The following is a 17,589-nucleotide window of genomic DNA, read 5'->3' as shown; positions in this document are numbered from 1 at the left end:
GGCCAAGCAGTTTTCTGGCCACCAGGGAGGAGGCATGCCACATTTACACTAACAAAACGTCTGTGGCACCCAGTGCCTGGGGAAGGTGCCAGAAAGATTAAAGGTAGCAGAGAAATGACGGACTCGCCCATCAGCATCCAATCTGGCTGGAACACACACACCAAACTAGCCAAGAGGCACATTCTGGGCTTTAAGCAGCTCTCCCCTTTCTCCTGGGGTGGGGGGATGTTTTAGCATAAATTGTTCTGGCTTCCAAAGTATCAGTCTTCAGAGGACATCAGAAAGCACGTTTAATTCCACAACTGACATGAAAATAAAGACCAGTTTTGTACAACTGCAGCTGCTAATATCTAAGGCAGTTAGAGAAGTGGGATCATTCCACACCTCGGAGCAATGCAGCGGACTCGGGAGGCAACCTACCACCCACTACTGGCTAAGATGGAATGATGCTGCTCATTCCTTAACCACCATCTGAGAAGGACCACAGGACTACATGCTTTCTCTTCCTTCATTTCCTCACCCCTCGGATTCTACAGATTCCTCCTGCTGCTCTTAACCATGATTAAGTCAGCACTATGATTAACCACGGTGATCACGAACTAGAGAAATTCAGCTTGAGAAGGATGCAAAGCTGCCAAGACTACAACTCTCAGGAGCATCAGCTGGTAGAGGCTGTTTTGGGACTACATTTCCCTCCAGCCACAGTCAAGAGGTCCAAGGCATCTAGGGAAGACCGACCTGCTCCCTTAGCTGGGCTAGAAGGAGTTTTAGCCCCCAACACCTGGAGGGCGCCAGGTCTAACCCAATTCACAGAGAGACACCAAATCTGAGCTTCCTTCACATCTGCAGCCTCTCTCATAGGGTAGGTCCATCGTGTGCTCTCCACTCCCAAGGTCTGTCGTTTCCACAGAAACAGGCTTTGCAAGTTTAGAACAGGATGGGTTTCCTGGAGAGGGAAAGAGAGAAAGAGAAAGAGAAAGACAGATTGTGCCGATAACAAACACACCCTCCTGGAAAAGGCAGATCATTTCCCATAACGTGAGCTCAGAAAATAGAATTTTTCCAAAGAGAGGAGAGAGGCTGTCCGTTCCCCTGAAGGAAGATCAAAGCAAAGTGGGCTTTGGCGGGGAGGGGGGGCTGCACCGCTGCTTCCCTGCCCCCCTCCTCGTCCTGCTGCTGCTGCTTGTTCAGATATTCAGCTGCTTTCCTGAAGTGCAATTTGGCGAATCCTCCAGCAGGCCAGGAACTTGTTATACCCACAGCTGGCTACGAGCAACAACTTGGGCTGGCTTGTGGGTTGGATTCCAAAGTCTCTGGCAAGTCCCCTTCTATTTCTGCAACAAGGGAACAAAGAAATGGCCAAATCAATCCTTTCGGAACATCACTTTCCAGAAATGGTTAACAGGCAACATCCCAGTCTTCAGAAACATTTGCATGGTGCAAGTAGATAAATAGGTACCACTCTGGTGGGAAGGTAAACGGTGTTTCCGTGCGCTGCTCTGGTTCGCCAGAAGCGGCTTAGTCATGCTGGCCACATGACCCGGAAGCTGTACGCCGGCTCCCTCGGCCAGTAAAGCGAGATGAGCGCTGCAACCCCAGAGTCGGCCACGAATGGACCTAATGGTCAGGGGTCCCTTTACCTTTTTTACTAGATGGGCAGGCAACCTTCCTGTGCTTGTCGGCATGAAGGCTGGGGTCCTACTGGCCTCCCTTCCCCAACCTGGTGCCCTCCAGAGGTTTGGGGCTGCAAGTCCTATCAGTCCTAGTCACTGTGGAGGGGAGGAGCTGCTATATGCCTTTATATTTATTATTTATTCATAAGAAGATTATATACCACTTAAGACAGAATCAGCTTACCCAAGGGAAGGTGTGTGTGCTACAGCACAGAACACAGAGAAGTAGGAAAAGGGGCCCCAGATACCAGAAAGACCGCCTATAACCTATTTCATACTTTGAAGATGAATGTGAACATCTTGAACTGGGCCTGGGAACAGAACAGAAACCAGTGCAACCAGTTTTAAAACACGGATTATGCAAGTGGAACCCTGGTCAGTCATTTTGCTACTGCATTTTCAGGCCTGCTGAAGTTTCCAAGTGGTCCTGCGATTCTGGGGCAGATGGGAGTGGTAGCCCAAAATGGTTGGAGAGGAACCACTCAGCAAAGACTTTTCTAAGCAGAAGGAAAAACTGTCTGGCCCCTTCACTATCCCCATCCCTTGAAAATCTTTTGTTTTTAATCAAACAAAGACAATTCAGTTCAACCTACTGATGAGGTTCCCTGCACCAATTTGGGTCATTCGGCTGTTGCTCTTCTCCAGCTCCATCAGCATCGATTTTTCAAAGGCCAAGGCAGCAACTCGGGAAAAAAAACCCTTGACGTTTTCCCCTGGTGAGAGAAAGAGAGGGTGGGGAGGTAGAGGGAATCCTATAACCTTTGAGGGGCTCAAGTAGATAAGATAAACTTTATTCGCACTAGCCAACGGCCATAGCAACATAAAACAAGTGGGGCTCGAGTATTTAAAGCAGTGTTTCCCAAACTTGGGCCTCCAGCTGTTTTTGGACTACAATTCCCATCATCCCTGGCCACTGGTCTTGCCAGCTAGGGATGATGGGAGTTGTAGTCCAAAAACAGCTGGAGGCCCAAGTTTGGGAAAGACTGCTTTAAAGTGTGCATGTCTAACCCGTGGCTCTCAAACTGCAGCAGTTGTAGTTAAATGCTGGCTGGGGATGATGGGAGTTGGAGTTCATCAAAATTTGGAGGGTCATGGGTTAGCCACTCCCGTTTTAAACACAGGGTGGTACTATAGGCAGCTGCCATAAACCAAATGGCTCGTGTCTCTTCCAACATCCCTACCCACCCCCTCCCAAAAATTGAGGGGGGTGTTCAAGGGACTACCTTTGGCATCTTGGCATGAGCCTGTGTGGAGTTCCAGAGCAGAAGGGTGCATTTCACAAGAATCAAACTCTGCACCCAAGCAGAGCATCACTATGAAAGACACTGTCCCACATAAGTCCCTGGGCAAGCTGGCAGCTTAACTCCTTGAAGGAGACCAGCTGGCATGCCCACCCCGTCAGTCCAAACACTTCAATAGGCTCAACTCACCTGTCTTGGCTGAAACGGACCAATATTCTGCCTGCATTTCATTGGCCAGGTGGATGGCGTCCTGTTCTGTTCGCTCACAGGCAGCGTCAGACTGAAAAAGAAAGGAACCACAGCCAAGGAACAGCAATCTCTATGTTGCGCTGCAAATGGGTAAACTTCCCCCTCACCCCCAAAACACAAATACAGTGGTACCTCGGGTTAAGTACTTAATTCGTTCCGGAGGTCTGTTCTTAACCTGAAGCACCACTTTAGCTAATGGGGCTTCCTGCTGCCGCCAGAGCATGATTTCTGTTCTCATCCTGAAGCAAAGTCCTTAACCCGAGGTAATATTTCTGGGTTAGCGGAGTCTGTAACCTGAAGCGTATGTAACCAGAGGTACCACTGTATGACCTACCTAACAGCCGTTTTTCCTTCTTAAGAACAGAGAGGGATTTGCTTCTGCAAAATGTGGCCATGAGTTGGATTTGAAAAGAGATTAGACCAGCTTTTCCCAACTAGGGATGGGCAAGTCTGTCAATTCCAACTTCTCTCACCTTTTCAGCCCCCCACGCCCCACCCAATTCAGTTTGCTGCATTTTCACATTAGTTTGCCGCCCCCCCCCCAAAAAAAGCAAGTCCTTGCAAAAAATCTTAAGTGTTTTAGGGCACATTTTTCCTGTAGACAGTTTCGCTTGATAAACACAGATGCTTACAAGTCATTTCCACTATGCCTTTTTATAAACTTTTGGGGGCTGGTGAACTGTATAGGAACATTTGGAGAAGGGCAAATTTCTAAAGATAAAAGCTGAGTTTTCCTTCTTTTTTTTTTTAAAGGAAGTGTGAATGAGATGAGATTTGCATTTAGAAGTGAACCACATTGGATTCCTGCCCCCATCTCTCTCTCTAACCAGGTGCCCTCCAGATGTTTTGTTTGGCAACTCCCACCAGCCCCAGCATCGTCCAGCTACGTGGGCTTTGTGGGGCTGATGGAAGCTGCCGTCCAAAACATCTGGAGGGCACCAGATTGGCAAAGGCTGAATTAGACCAGTGCACAGAAGAATTAATCTGCCAAACAGAAGCTGTAGAAGACTGTGCCATCTTTTAAGCTCTGCTTGTTGACACTAAAGAGCATCTGGCCATATGTGGTTGGATACATAAGGTAAAAACCTGTTCAGGACAATAAAATTTTGCTCACTTCTACCTGGGCAATTATTATATTATTACTTCACAGTGTATGGAAAACGTAACACATGAACCTGCCCTTACAGTTGAACTCGTATTTTAATTAACTGTTTTTTTCTTTTTCTGTTATGTTTTATTGTAATTTTATTGGTGTTAGCCACCCTGATCCCGGTTCTGGCCGGGGAGGGAAGGGTATAAATAAATAATATATATTATTTTTATTATTATTTGAACCTCAAAGGGAAAAAATAGCATTTATGGTGGTGTTCTGCTGATTGAATTTTTCTACGGTATCTACTCTCTGTTATTTAGAAAATACAAGCTCTGTCCTTATCCTACATTTTATAACTTTAACTATATATATTTTTTCTTGTTTGTTTGCTTTAACATTCAATTTTACATTGAAAAGCCTTTATTATAAAAAAGAACTTGTCTCCATCCCATGTATGGCTATTACAGTACAGGGGAGAAGCCACCTTTAAACTTCTGTTGTCAGAGCCTAGATAGGCTGCTCGTCTCTCCCGAGTTTTAAACCTGCGTTTTCCTCCCACTGCCTTACCAAAGAAATCTGTCCAGAACTGACATGTGCATAATCCTTTGGGGACACGTTTTCTCTGCTTCAGCAGGGCAAGGCGCTGATGAGCAGAAATGGTTTGAAAAGACACTAGGAAAGAGTTTGTGCTAGAAGCTGCTCAGGATGAAGAAGAAGAAGAAGAACCCAACTCAACAGCAAGAAAAGTGAATTCTGAATCCTTGTCGGGTCTTGGCTATGGAAGGAAGCACAGACCACAGGGATCCCTTGCTCCAGCTTCTGCACACAAAGGAGATTGTCCCTCTCTCTGCTTCAGGCCCCTTTTATCTATGTGTCCTGCATGCGTCGGCCAGGCATGTCCCAAGTGCTCCCAACTGGAGGCTTTATATTGCAGGCTCGATGTTCTGATACAGGTCACTGTTGTGCACCCACACGTTCTGTTTCCCCCAGTTGTGGTTATTGGTTGCAGTTCCGTTGCAGTTACTGATGGGCTAGAACGTCTTCTAGCCCTGCTGTTAGGCAAGTTGAGCTCCCGGCAACCAGCCATCATCACACAGTTACCATCCAGACGGGACAAATAAATTGTGTATGGGGACTGCAGTTCCGTAATACTGCTCAAGGTTCCGAGTAGAGCAGCTGCAGCATTTATTTCGCGAGCTGCAATGCACTTACCACTAAATCTTTTTTTGTTCCAACGAGGAAGACGAAGCTGGAGCCTGGTTCATTCTCCCTCAATGCATCCTCTAGCCACTGCCTGAAAAAACGAGGAGGACAGAGGAAATGTATGAAGGATTTAGAATGCACAAGATGGCTGAGTTTCATGTAAATGCTTTTAATGTTTGATGTTTTATTATGCTATTATATGTACTGGAAGCTGCCCAGATGTGACTGTGGCAACACAGCCAGATGGGTAGAGTATAAATGATATAATGCTGATGCTGCACAAGGCAGTTTGCGTAGGATGAAAAATGACAAGGGATCAGCCCAGTGTGGAGAATTCTGGAGGGAATGGGGGCTGCATACACACCCCATACATTTAAAGCACACAAAACTCAAACAGAATCCTGGGAATCATCACAGAGCTAGAATTCACGGTACCCTTAAACCAGTGATGGCCAAACTTGACCCTTCAGCTGTTTTGGGACTACAATTCCCATCATCCCTGACGACTGGTCCTGTTAGCTAGGGATGATGGGAGTTGTAGTCCAAAAACAGCTGGAGGGACAAGTTTGGCCATCACTGCCTTAAACAAACGACAGTTTCCAGAATTTTGCAAGGAAGGAGAATGGGCATTAAATGTGTTTTAAAGGAATGGTGCACGGGAAGCCTCCATTAGCCAGAAGAGAAAGAAATATAATGTTGATGGAGGGGGAAGCCCTACAAAATTCTGTTCTCATCAGCAGTAGCTTGGGCCAACTGCACATGGCAGTATTAATACTCTTTTCAGAGCTGAAAATATGAATAAATAAGCAACTTATGATATTGACATGCTAGATATAAGGATTTATCAGCCATTTCCGAAGTGGGAAGCCAGCACTGCTTGCTTGTAACTGACCACCTGATATTGTTCTCCGTGTTAGGATTGGTCCTTGAATAATAATAATAAGAAGAGGAGGAGTTTGGATTTGATATCCCGCCTTTCACTCCCTTTAAGGAGTCTCAAAGCGGCTAGCATTCTCCTTTCCCTTCCTCCCCCACAACAAACACTCTGTGAGGTGAGTGGGGCTGAGAGAGTTCAGAGAAGTGTGACTGGCCCAAGGTCACCCAGCAGCTACATGTGGAGGAGCGGAGACGCGAACCCGGTTCCCCAGATTACAAGACTACCGCTCTTAACCACTACACCACACTGGCTCTCATAAACAGGTGAGCAAGAGCCTAGTTCGGCCTTTGGACTACAACTCCCATCAGACCCTTGGCTGTGCTGGCTGAGGCTGATGGGAGTTGTAGTCCAAAACGTGAAGGGGTTACAGTTGGGGAAGGCCAGCCTCGTCTCCCGCACAATTCTCCCACCCTGAGCAAACTCACTGCCATACGCTCCATTGTCCACCAGCCACATGTTGGCCGATTTCATTCATCCTGAAACAGAACCCCTGATCTTGGGTGTGATTGTGTGGTATATGAAAGTACAGAAAGTGATCCATTGGAGGAAAGCAGTAATGAGAGGAACTGGGGATTAGCATGATGAGAACAGGAGGAAGGGGCAGAGGGGAGAGGAAATGGAAACCAGAGAAAGAGGAACACACACCATATGCTCTTCCCTCTTGAGAAAAAATAATATCTCCTCCTCTGCCAGTCCCCTTGGAGCGATGCCTCGTGTCTGGCCCACCAAAGGGGGTGAGCAACTTAGCCATCCTTACCAAGTGCAGACGGAAAACCCCAGAGGGAAGCCGGGCAGGGAGGGCCCCGTGGGACAGATAAACGGTGCCAGCACCAGGAAAATACAAGCACCTCCAGGGAATATGTCAAAGGCTAAACAGAAACAAGACAGCAGCAAAGAGAGAGAGAGAGAGCGCACAGAGAAACTGTCTGCCACCCATTTCACATGAAGAGCAGCAATTTCTGTGTCACAAGGCAATGAGCTAATAAGAACCTCATTCTTTCAGCAAGTGCGACCGGAACCTCAATACCAACACTCTCTATTTATCGGGGTGGGAAACCTGTGGCCAGTGGTGGTGGTGGGAAGGGACTGGCAGAGAGACTGAACAGGAAGTGGAACCAGAGCCAACTCATTTTGGTTTTCTCCCTATCCACCTCCTTCCTGCTCACACCCACTGACAGGCCCACCCTGCTTAAGCCTGTCTAATCCCCCCCCCCCCAGTCCTCAGGAAAGTTTTTGCAAGAAAGAATGGCAAGGACTTACTTGGTGTGATCCAATGTCTGGATGTCGGCCAAATCAAAGACTGTTATAATCACTGCAACGAAACCAAGAGAGGATTAGGAGACATTCCAGGTCCAGAAGGCAGGAGAAAAGAGTCGTTTTAGTTCTGACTCAGCAGACATCCAGAAGGAAAGAGGCTGGGGACACAGGGCTGGCTTAAAATGCAACCGAGTTGTTCTTTTCCTCAAAGTCAGATTTTTTTTGGGGGGGTGGGGAATGTTTCAAAATGCAGTATTTAATCAGAAATGACAGGATAGCTATGGATTGGGGCAAAGTCGTGTCTACACGGCTCCCCAAACCAGCGGCGGCAGTGCCCTGGAGGCAGAGTAAATGGGAGAATAATAAATTTAATAATAATAAATTTTATTTATATCCCGCCCTCCCCAGCCGAAGCCGGGCTCAGGGCGGCTAACAACAATGTCTCCATCCCCCAGGAGTCAGCTTTTGCCCTGCTAGCAAGGAAGAAAAAAGCTTTTGACTCACCTTCTGCTCCTCTGTAGTAGGCGGATGCAATGCACTTGAACTTCTCCTGGCCGGCTGTATCCCATCTGGGCAAGAGTGGAATAAGGGAAGTTTGATCAGTCATGGTGAGCAAGGGCCTAAGTGAGCCCAGGAATAAAGCAAATGGCTTAGGAGTATAAGCTGAAGAAGATTGTGATGCCTGAGACAATGCCATCTGGAAGATGACCTTTTTCCTTTTTAATCACACTTCCGTCCTGGCCACTGGCCTCGCTGGCTGCTGGGGGAGTTGGAGCCCAGCCAACAGATGAAAAGACCCCCACAGATCCCCCTGCCCCTTGGTTTACAACCAGTAGAAAGTCTGTTTCTCAAAATGAATAATGGCCGCTCAGCCATTATTGGTCCCCTGAATGAAAGCTGTTCAACAGTGGAATGGACTTTAAAAACTTCGCTGGAGTTTTTAAAACAGAGATTGAATGGGCATCTGTCATGGATGCCTTAGCTGAGATTCCTGCATTGCAGAGGGTTGATCTAGATGACCCTTTGTGTTCCTTCCCGCTCTATGGTTCTATGATTCTTTGATTCTGGCTGGCTCTGTTAAAACATCCCACACGTATGGTGAGCCGCGTGTTCATTTCCAACTTACATCTGAAGATTGTATGGAACTCCAGCTATCTCAAAACGCTCAATTTCAAAATCCACTCCGATGGTTGCCTTGTAATCCCGGTCAAAAACATCTTTACAAAACCTGCAAGGGAAAAATGGGTAGTACACACCTTATTGCTGTTATTATTGTTGCTATTATTATTGTTGCTATTATTATTATTATTATTATTATTGGCTGCTTTAGATTGTTTTTAATATTGTGCTTTAATTCTATAACCTGCTCTGGGACCTTAAGGTGAAGGGCAGGAAATAAAATAAACAAGGGTGTGGGAATGCTGACAAGAGGATGTTTGAAAGAAAGAGCAATGAAAAAAAGGCGAGGGAAGAAGACATGTTGGCTACCCCTGCCTTAAATCAAAAGTTTTCACATAGTAGTAGTATTTAAGAAATATTCCACTATTATTATTTATTCAATTTATATACCACCCTTTATATACCACCCTTTATCAAAAGATCCCAGGGGGGTGAACAACATTAAAAACACATTACAGAACATCAAGGATAAAAAGCATACTATCAGCCAGATAATAAAATAGTCATCATCATAACAGTCCTCTCCCCCCCACACTTTCACAGGCCATAGATTTATTTGATAGCCCTGGGCCTGGGTAAAGAGTAATGTTTTTGCCTGGCACCTAAAGACATGTAATGATGGCGCCAGGTGAGCCTCTCTGGGAAGAGCATCCCACAATTGGGGTGCCAACACAGAAAAGGCCCGGTCTCTTGTACTAAATAAATTCTCTGAGAAAACCCTAGTAACCATTGTATGTGAGAGGAAGCTGTGTGGTTAAACATGCATGTAAGAGCCTTTCCAAGTTCTGAGTGGGATGAACTCAAAAACAGAGACTGGGAGTTGTGTTCGCAGGCATGGGTCAGGAGGAGACGCATAACTGTAACCTGGGGTGTCTCCTCCTCTTGGTACCATCCTTAAGGAGTGCTTCGCAAGCACTGCTTCAGGCAGGTGGAAGCTACGATGCAAACTGATCAGCTTATAAACTGAGGTCAGTGGCTGCACTTCGAGCTGGAACTTTGGACAGTCTTTGACAAACACCACTAAAACTACATGTCAAAACATATTTGTACCTGTTGATGAGGCTTGTTTTTCCAACATAGAGGTCTCCCACCACAACCACTTTTGATATTTTTAGCCTGAAACACACATGTTGTTGTTTTTTTCACATTGCACAGTGTCATTGAAATGGAAGAACCATATCAGATTAATACTTCTATTTGGACCAATAAAAATATTACAAAGAGCACATATATGAGATACAAATAGGGCAGAGTAAAACATACCAAAATGCTTAAATAATAATTATTCTACAATAATATGAATAAATTACAGTATACAATACCCCAGAACCCCGATATAAGCGTTTGTGTGAACCTTTCTTCAGGCTCTTGCGATCTTATTTGTGCTGCAACGTTCCTTCTAAATTGTCAACAGATATCATATTTTTTTAGACTTTAAGGTTATATAGGCATTTGACACCCCAGCAATTTTGAAACATTGCAAAACGTATATTCTTAAGATTACAGGTCAGTTCCAAAATACATAAGGAAACATTGCCTGTGACCGAAACTCTTGTTACAGCACAAAGCATAATTTCTCCTTGATGACGACTCACCCAACAGCACCTGTGTTCTGTCTCCGACAGGCACTCCTCACCTGGGCGTGGAAGTGATCTTTGAGCTGGAGGCAGGCCTCGGGTGTGTACCACTGCAGATACACAGGAAGCAGGAGCATGAGATCAGCTGGGCCAGGACTTCACCTAGCCAGTCTTCTAGGACAGCATTGCCAGGCCCAAGGCAAAATGTACGACAGGATCTGTTTTAGGGAATGCCTCAGGCCAGAGGGTTTCAACCTTTTCAGGTTCACGGCTCCCTTGACCAACTACATTGACCCAGTTACATCACCCCTTGCCTGCAGAGCCGGCACCTCCGGCTTTTCAAACATCTTCCGTTCCCTCAGCCTCCTCTCCTCTCTCCTCTCCTTAGGAGTCCTCTGGGCAGCCACTGCTGCTGCTCCTGGTCTCTGAGCTCCACCCCCCCACAAAAAAGAGGTGCTTCCTCACACTGCCCCACAGGACACCCGCCCTGGCCAGCCCCAAAGGCACTATTTGCCTGGGTAGTTTGTAGCCAGGGCTGCTCCTGTAACAAACAGCCCTGCAAGCCTTTGGGAGGCAGAAATGCAAGAGGGCATCAGAGGAGGGAGGGAAGGAAAGAGGGGCAGAGGCTGGTGTTGCCCGTGGCACCTCTGACCACCATTCAAGGCACGCCAGGGTGCCAAGGCACACTGGTTGAAAACCACTGCCTCAGGCTGTCGGGGAACGAGCCCAGCGGACACAGGAGGACAGTTTGCCTACCTTGGGGAAGTGAGAGATGGTTCTGTCTCTGCTCACAGGTGGCGTCACATGCAGGAAGTTGGCCTTCATTGCCCAAATCCAGTGGGTGCTGACAATACAAACCAGAAAACTATCGCTGGTATCTAACACCTGTCAAACCAGCAAAAATGTATAGGACGAGTAGTAAAATCTGTTGGAAATGTAAAGAAAAGGATGGTGATTTTTACCACATGTGGTGGACATGTGATAAAATGAAAGAGTTTTGGGAATTGATCTATAATGAATTCAAAAAGATGCTTAAATATACATTCCCAAAAAAGCCTGAAGAACTACTGCTAGGTTTGATAGGAGAGGATATTAAGAAGATGGACCAAAGATTATATATGTATGCTACGACAGCTGCCAGAGTTTTGATAGCCCAAAAAATGGAAAACATGGGAATCCGAGACCTGGGAGAGGAGAGGAGAGGGTTGAAGAAGACTGGAAGAAATTCAAGATTTATTTACAAAAGTATTGTAATTTGGCTGAATGTTAACAAGGATGTCAGAGTAGAAATAATTGTCTACCACTAAACTAGATATGAGTTTAAGTATAAAGGAAATAAGGAAAGTATATATTTCTTTTAAGAGAAAGGAAGAGACTGTATTTTAATGATTGAATCTAAGACTGTGAACAAAATGATAATTTGCTTGGAAACAATTTCACAATGATGCAAGTGGGAGCGGGAGACGTGAGGGAGTCCAAAGTAGTAATGAAAAGATGTTAAACAATCAATGTTGTTTTATTAAATATGCAATTGTATTGAAAAACCTTAATAAAAAAAATTTATATATATAAAAAAAGGAAAACACAGGAGATACCAACTGTGAAGGAGTGGCAGACAAAGTTGGTCGAGTACGCGGAATTAGCAAAACTGACCCATAGGATTCGTAGTCAGGAGGAAACAAAGTACCAAAAAGAATGGAGTAAATTTATGGTCTATATAAGTGAGAACTGTAGAAATTTGAAGACGTTAGCAGGACTGAAATAAATCTTACGTCATGGTTTAGTTATTATTAAGGAACTGTGGATTAGTGATTGGAATAAGAAAACCTGCGGAAGGGAAGGAGGGAAGTCAGCTGCTCTACGGAGCGTAAAGTAAGACAGATGTTAAAAGATTTGAAATATTTGTGTATCTTGTTGGTGCTGGTGTATTTGAAATGAAAACCTAATAAAAAGCATTTTTTTTAAGAAAATGACAATACAAACCAGAAAATATCGGGGTCATATCAGGGGACTTGCCGACAGCGAAACACAACACCAGCACTTAACGCTTGCCTTTCTGAAGTCCTGACAAAAGTAGTTGGTTGTTTTTTTTTTGTAAGGTATTCCTAGAACTGGGTACGTTTATTGCCCCTGAGGCAGAGCAGAGCCATCATGGCTGGTGGCCAAGGATAGCCTCGTCCGCCATGAATTTGTCCAATTCTGTAATTTCCTAGTCTGGACTGTACTAAAAACTTATGGGTGTGTCTGTTTTCCTTGACTAGTAGTTCCATGCTTGACTGCAAGCTAAGGAAGTTAGCAGCCTGTTGGCTGGTGAGCCTGGCATTTTCCTGAATAATAAAACAGCAAGGCCTTTCATGGATAAAGGATATTGCCAGGATGTTGCCATAGTAGAAGTGAGTGGTATTCTGAGCTTACAATAGCCCAGAAAGAGGGCACAGGGGGGACTCCCTTTGCGAGGGCCTCATTCCACAGTGAACATGCCTTTATCCATTTGGATTATATTTTAACTCACTTTAACCGTTTCCCTGGCCGCCTCGTGCCATTCCAGAGGCTCAGCTGGAAAACAACTTCAGTTAGCAAACCGCAATGGTCCTGTCTGTCATTATGCAAGTCCCCCGTCTGTCATAATGTTAATTTAAAACTCATGATCCAAAATGAACTTAGGAGGCTAACAAAGCAGGAAATGCCATACAATATTTAAAAGCCTATGTCACGCCCACCATTCCTAAAAAACAACAACCCCACCAGCAGCTGTAAAATATCAGGATTAGAAACCAACACCAGGAACGAAGTCTGGGCATAGCGGCAAGACACCAAAACTAACCCAAGAGCATTCAGCCAAAAGTCTTTTCCGGAACAGCTTTGTTTTGCAAACCTCTTAAGGAGAAGAGCAGTCTTCTCCAGCCTACAGGAGTCATGTTCCAAAGCATCTGAAGGGCACCATGTTGGAGGGGAGTGTCAGGGCCTGATGGCTCTCACTTGGCATTCCTTAGGAAAAGTCATACACTAGGGCTGGGGAACATTCATGGCTCTCCAGATGTTGATGGACTCCCAACTCCCATCAGCCACAGCCAGCAAGACCAAGGTTTGTGGATGAGGGGAGCTGAATAGCTCAGTTGGTAGAGCACAAGACTCTTAGGGTGTGGGTTCGTGCCCCATGTTGGGCAATAGATTCATGCATTGCAAGGGGTTGGAAGTGATTACCCTCATGGTCCCTTGCAACTCTATAGTTCTATGATTCTATGAATATGCGGAAGGCTTCGTAGCTCAGTGGTAGAACATGTGCTTTGCATGCAGAAGGTCCCAGGTTCAGTCCTCAATGGCATCTCTAGGTAGCAGTAGGACACAGCCTCACCTGAAGCTGCTGCCAACCAAACCAGTGTTTTCGTGCACTCTGGCACTCGTCACGGTGTCCCGTTGCACCAGAAGCGGTTTAGTCCTGGGACTTATGTTCACATGTGGTCAGGATGTAAATATATACAAAATTTTTGCCAAAGGGTGTTTAAGGAGATAACAGAAATCACTGGGTCCAGAGGCAGAATTATTATCAATTTACAGTGGGGTGGGAGGTTCGCATGCTATGAAGGACTTGTTCACAAATTTATTGACAGCTGCACGAGTTATTATAGCTAGGAAGTGGAAGGGACAAGGTGAATATAAAATGGAAGAATGGTATAAAGAGGTGTGGGAAATAGCAATTAATGATAAATTAACATGTGCTATTAAGGTAAGACGATGAAGACTCAGGATAAATTATTTTAAGGAGATGTGGAAGGTATTTGTAGAATTTGTACTGTTAAAACGGAAAGGGGTCAAACCATCGCAAGAGGTGTTGAAATTTTGGGCAGTTGGATAGTTACAATGGAATGGTCTTGGGGTGGGGTGCACATTTTTATTTATTTAGTATTATTACTCTGTTAAAAGAAAAGAAAAAACCCCCCCAAAAAAGCGGTTTAGTCCCAGAAAGCTATCTGTGGACAAACGCCAGCTCCCTCAGCCTGAAATGAGAAGAGTGCCGTACCCCATAACAAAGTTTGACTGGACTTAACTGTCCAGGGGTCCTTTACCTTTATATGGTGTCACGTAAATAAATAAATAAAACACTTGGAGGGCACCAAGTTGGCAAAGGCGGCATGGGGTGTGTGGTTGTGGTTGTGTACGACCATTTGGATCTCTGGCCCCGAAAGTGGCTAGCCACTGTAAAAATGTGCCTTTAAGTCTCTCTCTCTCTCTCAATGCTTTCTCTTCCAGGTGTGGGGATTCATTTGTGAACGTCAAAAAGAGCATGGTGGAGAAAGCTGCTGTGCAATGTCCTCTATGTGGGTTTTGCATTTGTGTTACAAACAGGTAAAAGAGGAGGGGGAGCCATTTAAGCCTTATGTGGATGGTAGGGAGGGAAATCACCCTAGTTCAGCCAGTCTGAAGCTGCAAGGTGGCCATGAACAGCTTGCAGAATCACTTGCTCTAAGCTGGCCTTTGGATAATTTGCAAAAAAGCAAGGCGGTGGGGGTCTGATCCTATCCCCACCACCACCACCCCAGCAGACCAGGGGCTTTCCCCTGCCCCCCCCCCTCGGCATTTACAAAAAAAGGGGCAATATTGGCAAAGAGTGAGAGGAAAAACGACTCACCATGCAAGAGCTGCTTCCAGGTCTGGAAAGGGGCTGCCGCATCACCATAGGAACCAGAGCGCCTCCCTCTCAGAAGGTGGAGTTAAAATGCAGAGAAACCAACCACCTGAGAGATCTGGCAGACCTTAAAAACCACTGAGAAGAAGGGAGAAAACCTGGTTAATGAATGCCAGATGTTGGCATGCTCAGCTGAGCAACGCCTCCTGCTGCTAGGAGAAAGCTGGACAGCTTTTATTAAAGGAAAAAGAACTGAATCACCAGCATTATTGAAATTATTGTTGTTTTTATTCCTTCCATTTATAACCCAGCTTTTCATCCAGGGAGCTCAAGGAGGTTTACATGGTTGTCCAACTTCCCATTTCATCCACACAACAACCCTGTGAGGTAGGTTAAGGCTGAGAGACGGTGACTGGCGCCCAAGGTCAGCCAGTGAGCTTCATGGCTGGGTGGGGGATTCGAACCCTGATCTCTCCTAGGTCTTCGCCCCAAACCCTAACTGTTACCCCACAGTGGCTCTGGTTTATATCCGGACAAATGTTTGCAACATCCATATTTTATTGGAAACAAAACAAGGAGCACCATGTACACCACCTTGAGCTCCTTGGAAGAAACTATAGAGGCAACGCAATCAATTAAGAGCGTTCAGCATTTACCCAACCTGGCGCCCTGCAAATACTTTGGACTACAACTCCCATCAGCCTCAGCGAGCACAGGGCTGGTCAGACCGCCGCAGTGCTTGCTGGGGCTGATGGGAATTGTAGTCCAAAGAATTTGGTAGGCGCCAGTGGGGAGGAAGCTGTCTGGGTTTCCCGCAGGGGCAGCGCGGGCTGCAGAGACTGGCATTTGAGGGCCACCACCTCTCTCTCTCTCTCGCCTGGCCTCCCCACCACGACACATCCTGCCCAGCCGCCACTTGCGGGAATTACGACATTTGCGCTCCGTCGGACTCTGGCAACACCTCGTAGAGGGTTTTTTCCCGCGTGCGTAGCTTCGTATTCACAGATCTAGACGTAGGGAGCGAGGGCGTCGCGGTCGCTTAGCAACCAGAGGCCTAGGCAGGGCGGGGAATCGGCCGCTTTCGGAGCTGACATTTCTCCCCACTTTGCTAAACTGGGTTTATCGGGTTCCCCCTCTGCCATTTCTATTTTGCGTGTGTGCACCAAGTAATATATTTTCCCCAGTTGCTATCGTTCATTTCGATGTTAAATTATTATTATTATTATTATTATTATTATTATTATTATTATTAATAATTTTTAAACAAGAATTCCCAGGTTTTTCATTCGTGCTTCTCTTTCAGGGTTAATATTATTGTTGTTTGTTTCTATTGAATCGCGGGTGGGGGTTGGAGGGGAGAAGGATAGATACTTACCTTTAAAATCCTGTCTTGCTTTCAGTTGCAACAAGTGTCCCCCACCCCGCTCCAAAAAAGTACACATGTCCTGTTGGTGCGTGTGTGTTGGAACTGAAGCAAAGACACATACAACTGCTGCTCTTGTTTTCCTTCCCTTTGCCCTAAGCAGCTTTTTCCCCTTTCCTTTTTTAGGGCTGCTGTGGTACAGAAGGAACTTGGGATGGCGCTCCTGCCCCGTATCTCCTCCAAACTGCCCCCTGATATTGACCCCACGAAAGCCCCCATTGCCTATGGCCGAAGGGGTCTCCCAAAACTGAACGAGGAGCTGGAAGACCCCGACCTTCTGACCCGGCAGCGGGCGCTGATGGCTCTGTGTGATTTGGTGCACGACCCAGAGAATGTCTATGAAGCCATTAGACTCGGTAAGAGATGCCACTTTTGCCTGGACTGAACGTGGGAATTATAGAATCATAGAGCTGAAAGGAACCACCAGGGTCATCTAGTCCAACCCCCTGCAATTCAGGAATCTTTTGGCCAATATAGAGCTCGAACCCACAACCTTGAGATCCAAAGCCTCATGCTCTACTGATTGCACCTTGTTGGCTATTTATTTGGTAGAAGGTCGGCGGTTTGAATCCCTGTGATGGGGTGAGCTCCTGTTGTTCGGTCCCTGCTCCTGCCCACCTTGCCGTTTGAAAGCACATCAAAGTGCAAGTAGATAAATAGGTACCACTCCAGCGGGAAGGTAAATGGCATTTCCGTGCGCTGCCCTGGTTCGCCAGAAGTGGCTTAGTCATGCTGGCCACGTAACCCGGAAGCTGTATGCTGGCTCCCTCGGCCAATAAAGCTAGATGAGTGCCGCGACCCCAGAGTTGTCCGCGACTGGACCTAATGGTCAGGGGTCCCTTTACCTTTTACTCTTATCTATATCCCACCTTTCAGGATACAAGTCCTTCCAAGGTGGAGTACAAGTATCGGTAACATTCAGCTTTTTGGGGGGTGGGATAAACAATCCACAATGTCAACATTTACAAAGCCATTAGAATCCTTCCCCCAGGGCAATGGGTGATAAAAATGGCCCTATTAGAGGTCAGAATGGTGGGATAGTCAAACTATAGCAGGCCTGGGTGGCTTTTTCATCTGCCTCCTTCCCTCCCACAGGGCAGTTCATGATACATGCTCCAGTGGAAGTGGGG

General features: G+C 46.2%; 2 protein-coding genes across 9 annotated transcripts in view; one reads left to right on the top strand and one right to left on the bottom strand.

Moving 5' to 3' along the window:
- Positions 1–273: 273 nt before the first annotated feature.
- Positions 274–16,566, bottom strand: RAB36 (RAB36, member RAS oncogene family). 5 transcript variants are annotated; one of them, XM_081893466.1, is made up of 13 exons: positions 16,412–16,566; positions 15,040–15,267; positions 12,922–13,028; positions 11,166–11,253; positions 10,428–10,519; positions 9,883–9,948; positions 8,780–8,881; positions 8,158–8,222; positions 7,657–7,708; positions 5,469–5,550; positions 3,104–3,194; positions 2,267–2,386; positions 274–1,334 (listed from the first exon to the last, which is right to left on the bottom strand). In XM_081893466.1, the coding sequence occupies exons 2-13, from the start codon at positions 15,085–15,087 to the stop codon at positions 1,267–1,269; spliced, it is 981 nt and encodes a 326-aa protein (XP_081749592.1). In that variant the 5' UTR covers positions 15,088–15,267; positions 16,412–16,566; the 3' UTR covers positions 274–1,266. The 5 variants fall into 5 exon arrangements, with proteins under 5 accessions (XP_081749592.1, XP_081749593.1, XP_081749594.1 ...); XM_081893467.1 differs by lacking the exon at positions 16,412–16,566 and having other exon boundaries at positions 12,922–12,965; positions 15,040–15,677; XM_081893468.1 differs by lacking the exons at positions 12,922–13,028; positions 16,412–16,566 and having other exon boundaries at positions 11,166–11,294; positions 15,040–15,677.
- RSPH14 (radial spoke head 14 homolog) overlaps positions 15,807–17,589 on the top strand; it is a 64,227-nt gene continuing 62,444 nt past the window's right edge. The window contains exons 1-2 of one of the 4 annotated variants that reach the window (XM_081893431.1): positions 15,807–16,019; positions 16,586–16,815. In XM_081893431.1, coding sequence (XP_081749557.1) covers positions 16,614–16,815 — 202 coding nt within the window. In that variant the 5' untranslated portion in view covers positions 15,807–16,019; positions 16,586–16,613. Of the gene's footprint in view, positions 16,020–16,056; positions 16,203–16,269; positions 16,341–16,585; positions 16,816–17,589 lie in introns of those variants that run through there. The other 3 variants (XM_081893432.1, XM_081893429.1, XM_081893430.1) reach the window with 3 other exon arrangements.

Source organism: Podarcis melisellensis (genome assembly GCF_964234715.1).
Source record: "Podarcis melisellensis genome assembly, chromosome: 16".
Taxonomy (NCBI): domain Eukaryota; kingdom Metazoa; phylum Chordata; class Lepidosauria; order Squamata; family Lacertidae; genus Podarcis; species Podarcis melisellensis.
This window is presented reverse-complemented; position numbering and strand designations above follow the sequence as displayed.

Bases quoted from the DNA above. Each gene is read 5' to 3' on its own strand.
- RAB36 (XM_081893466.1), bottom strand. From the start codon at position 15,087: ATGGTGATGCGGCAGCCCCTTTCCAGACCTGGAAGCAGCTCTTGCATG. The intron at 10,520-11,165 runs GTAGGCAAACTG...GTGTATCTGCAG, and splicing joins CCATCTCTCACTTCCCCAAG to TGGTACACACCCGAGGCCTG. The intron at 5,551-7,656 runs GTAAGTCCTTGC...TCGTTTTTTCAG, and splicing joins CAGACATTGGATCACACCAA to GCAGTGGCTAGAGGATGCAT.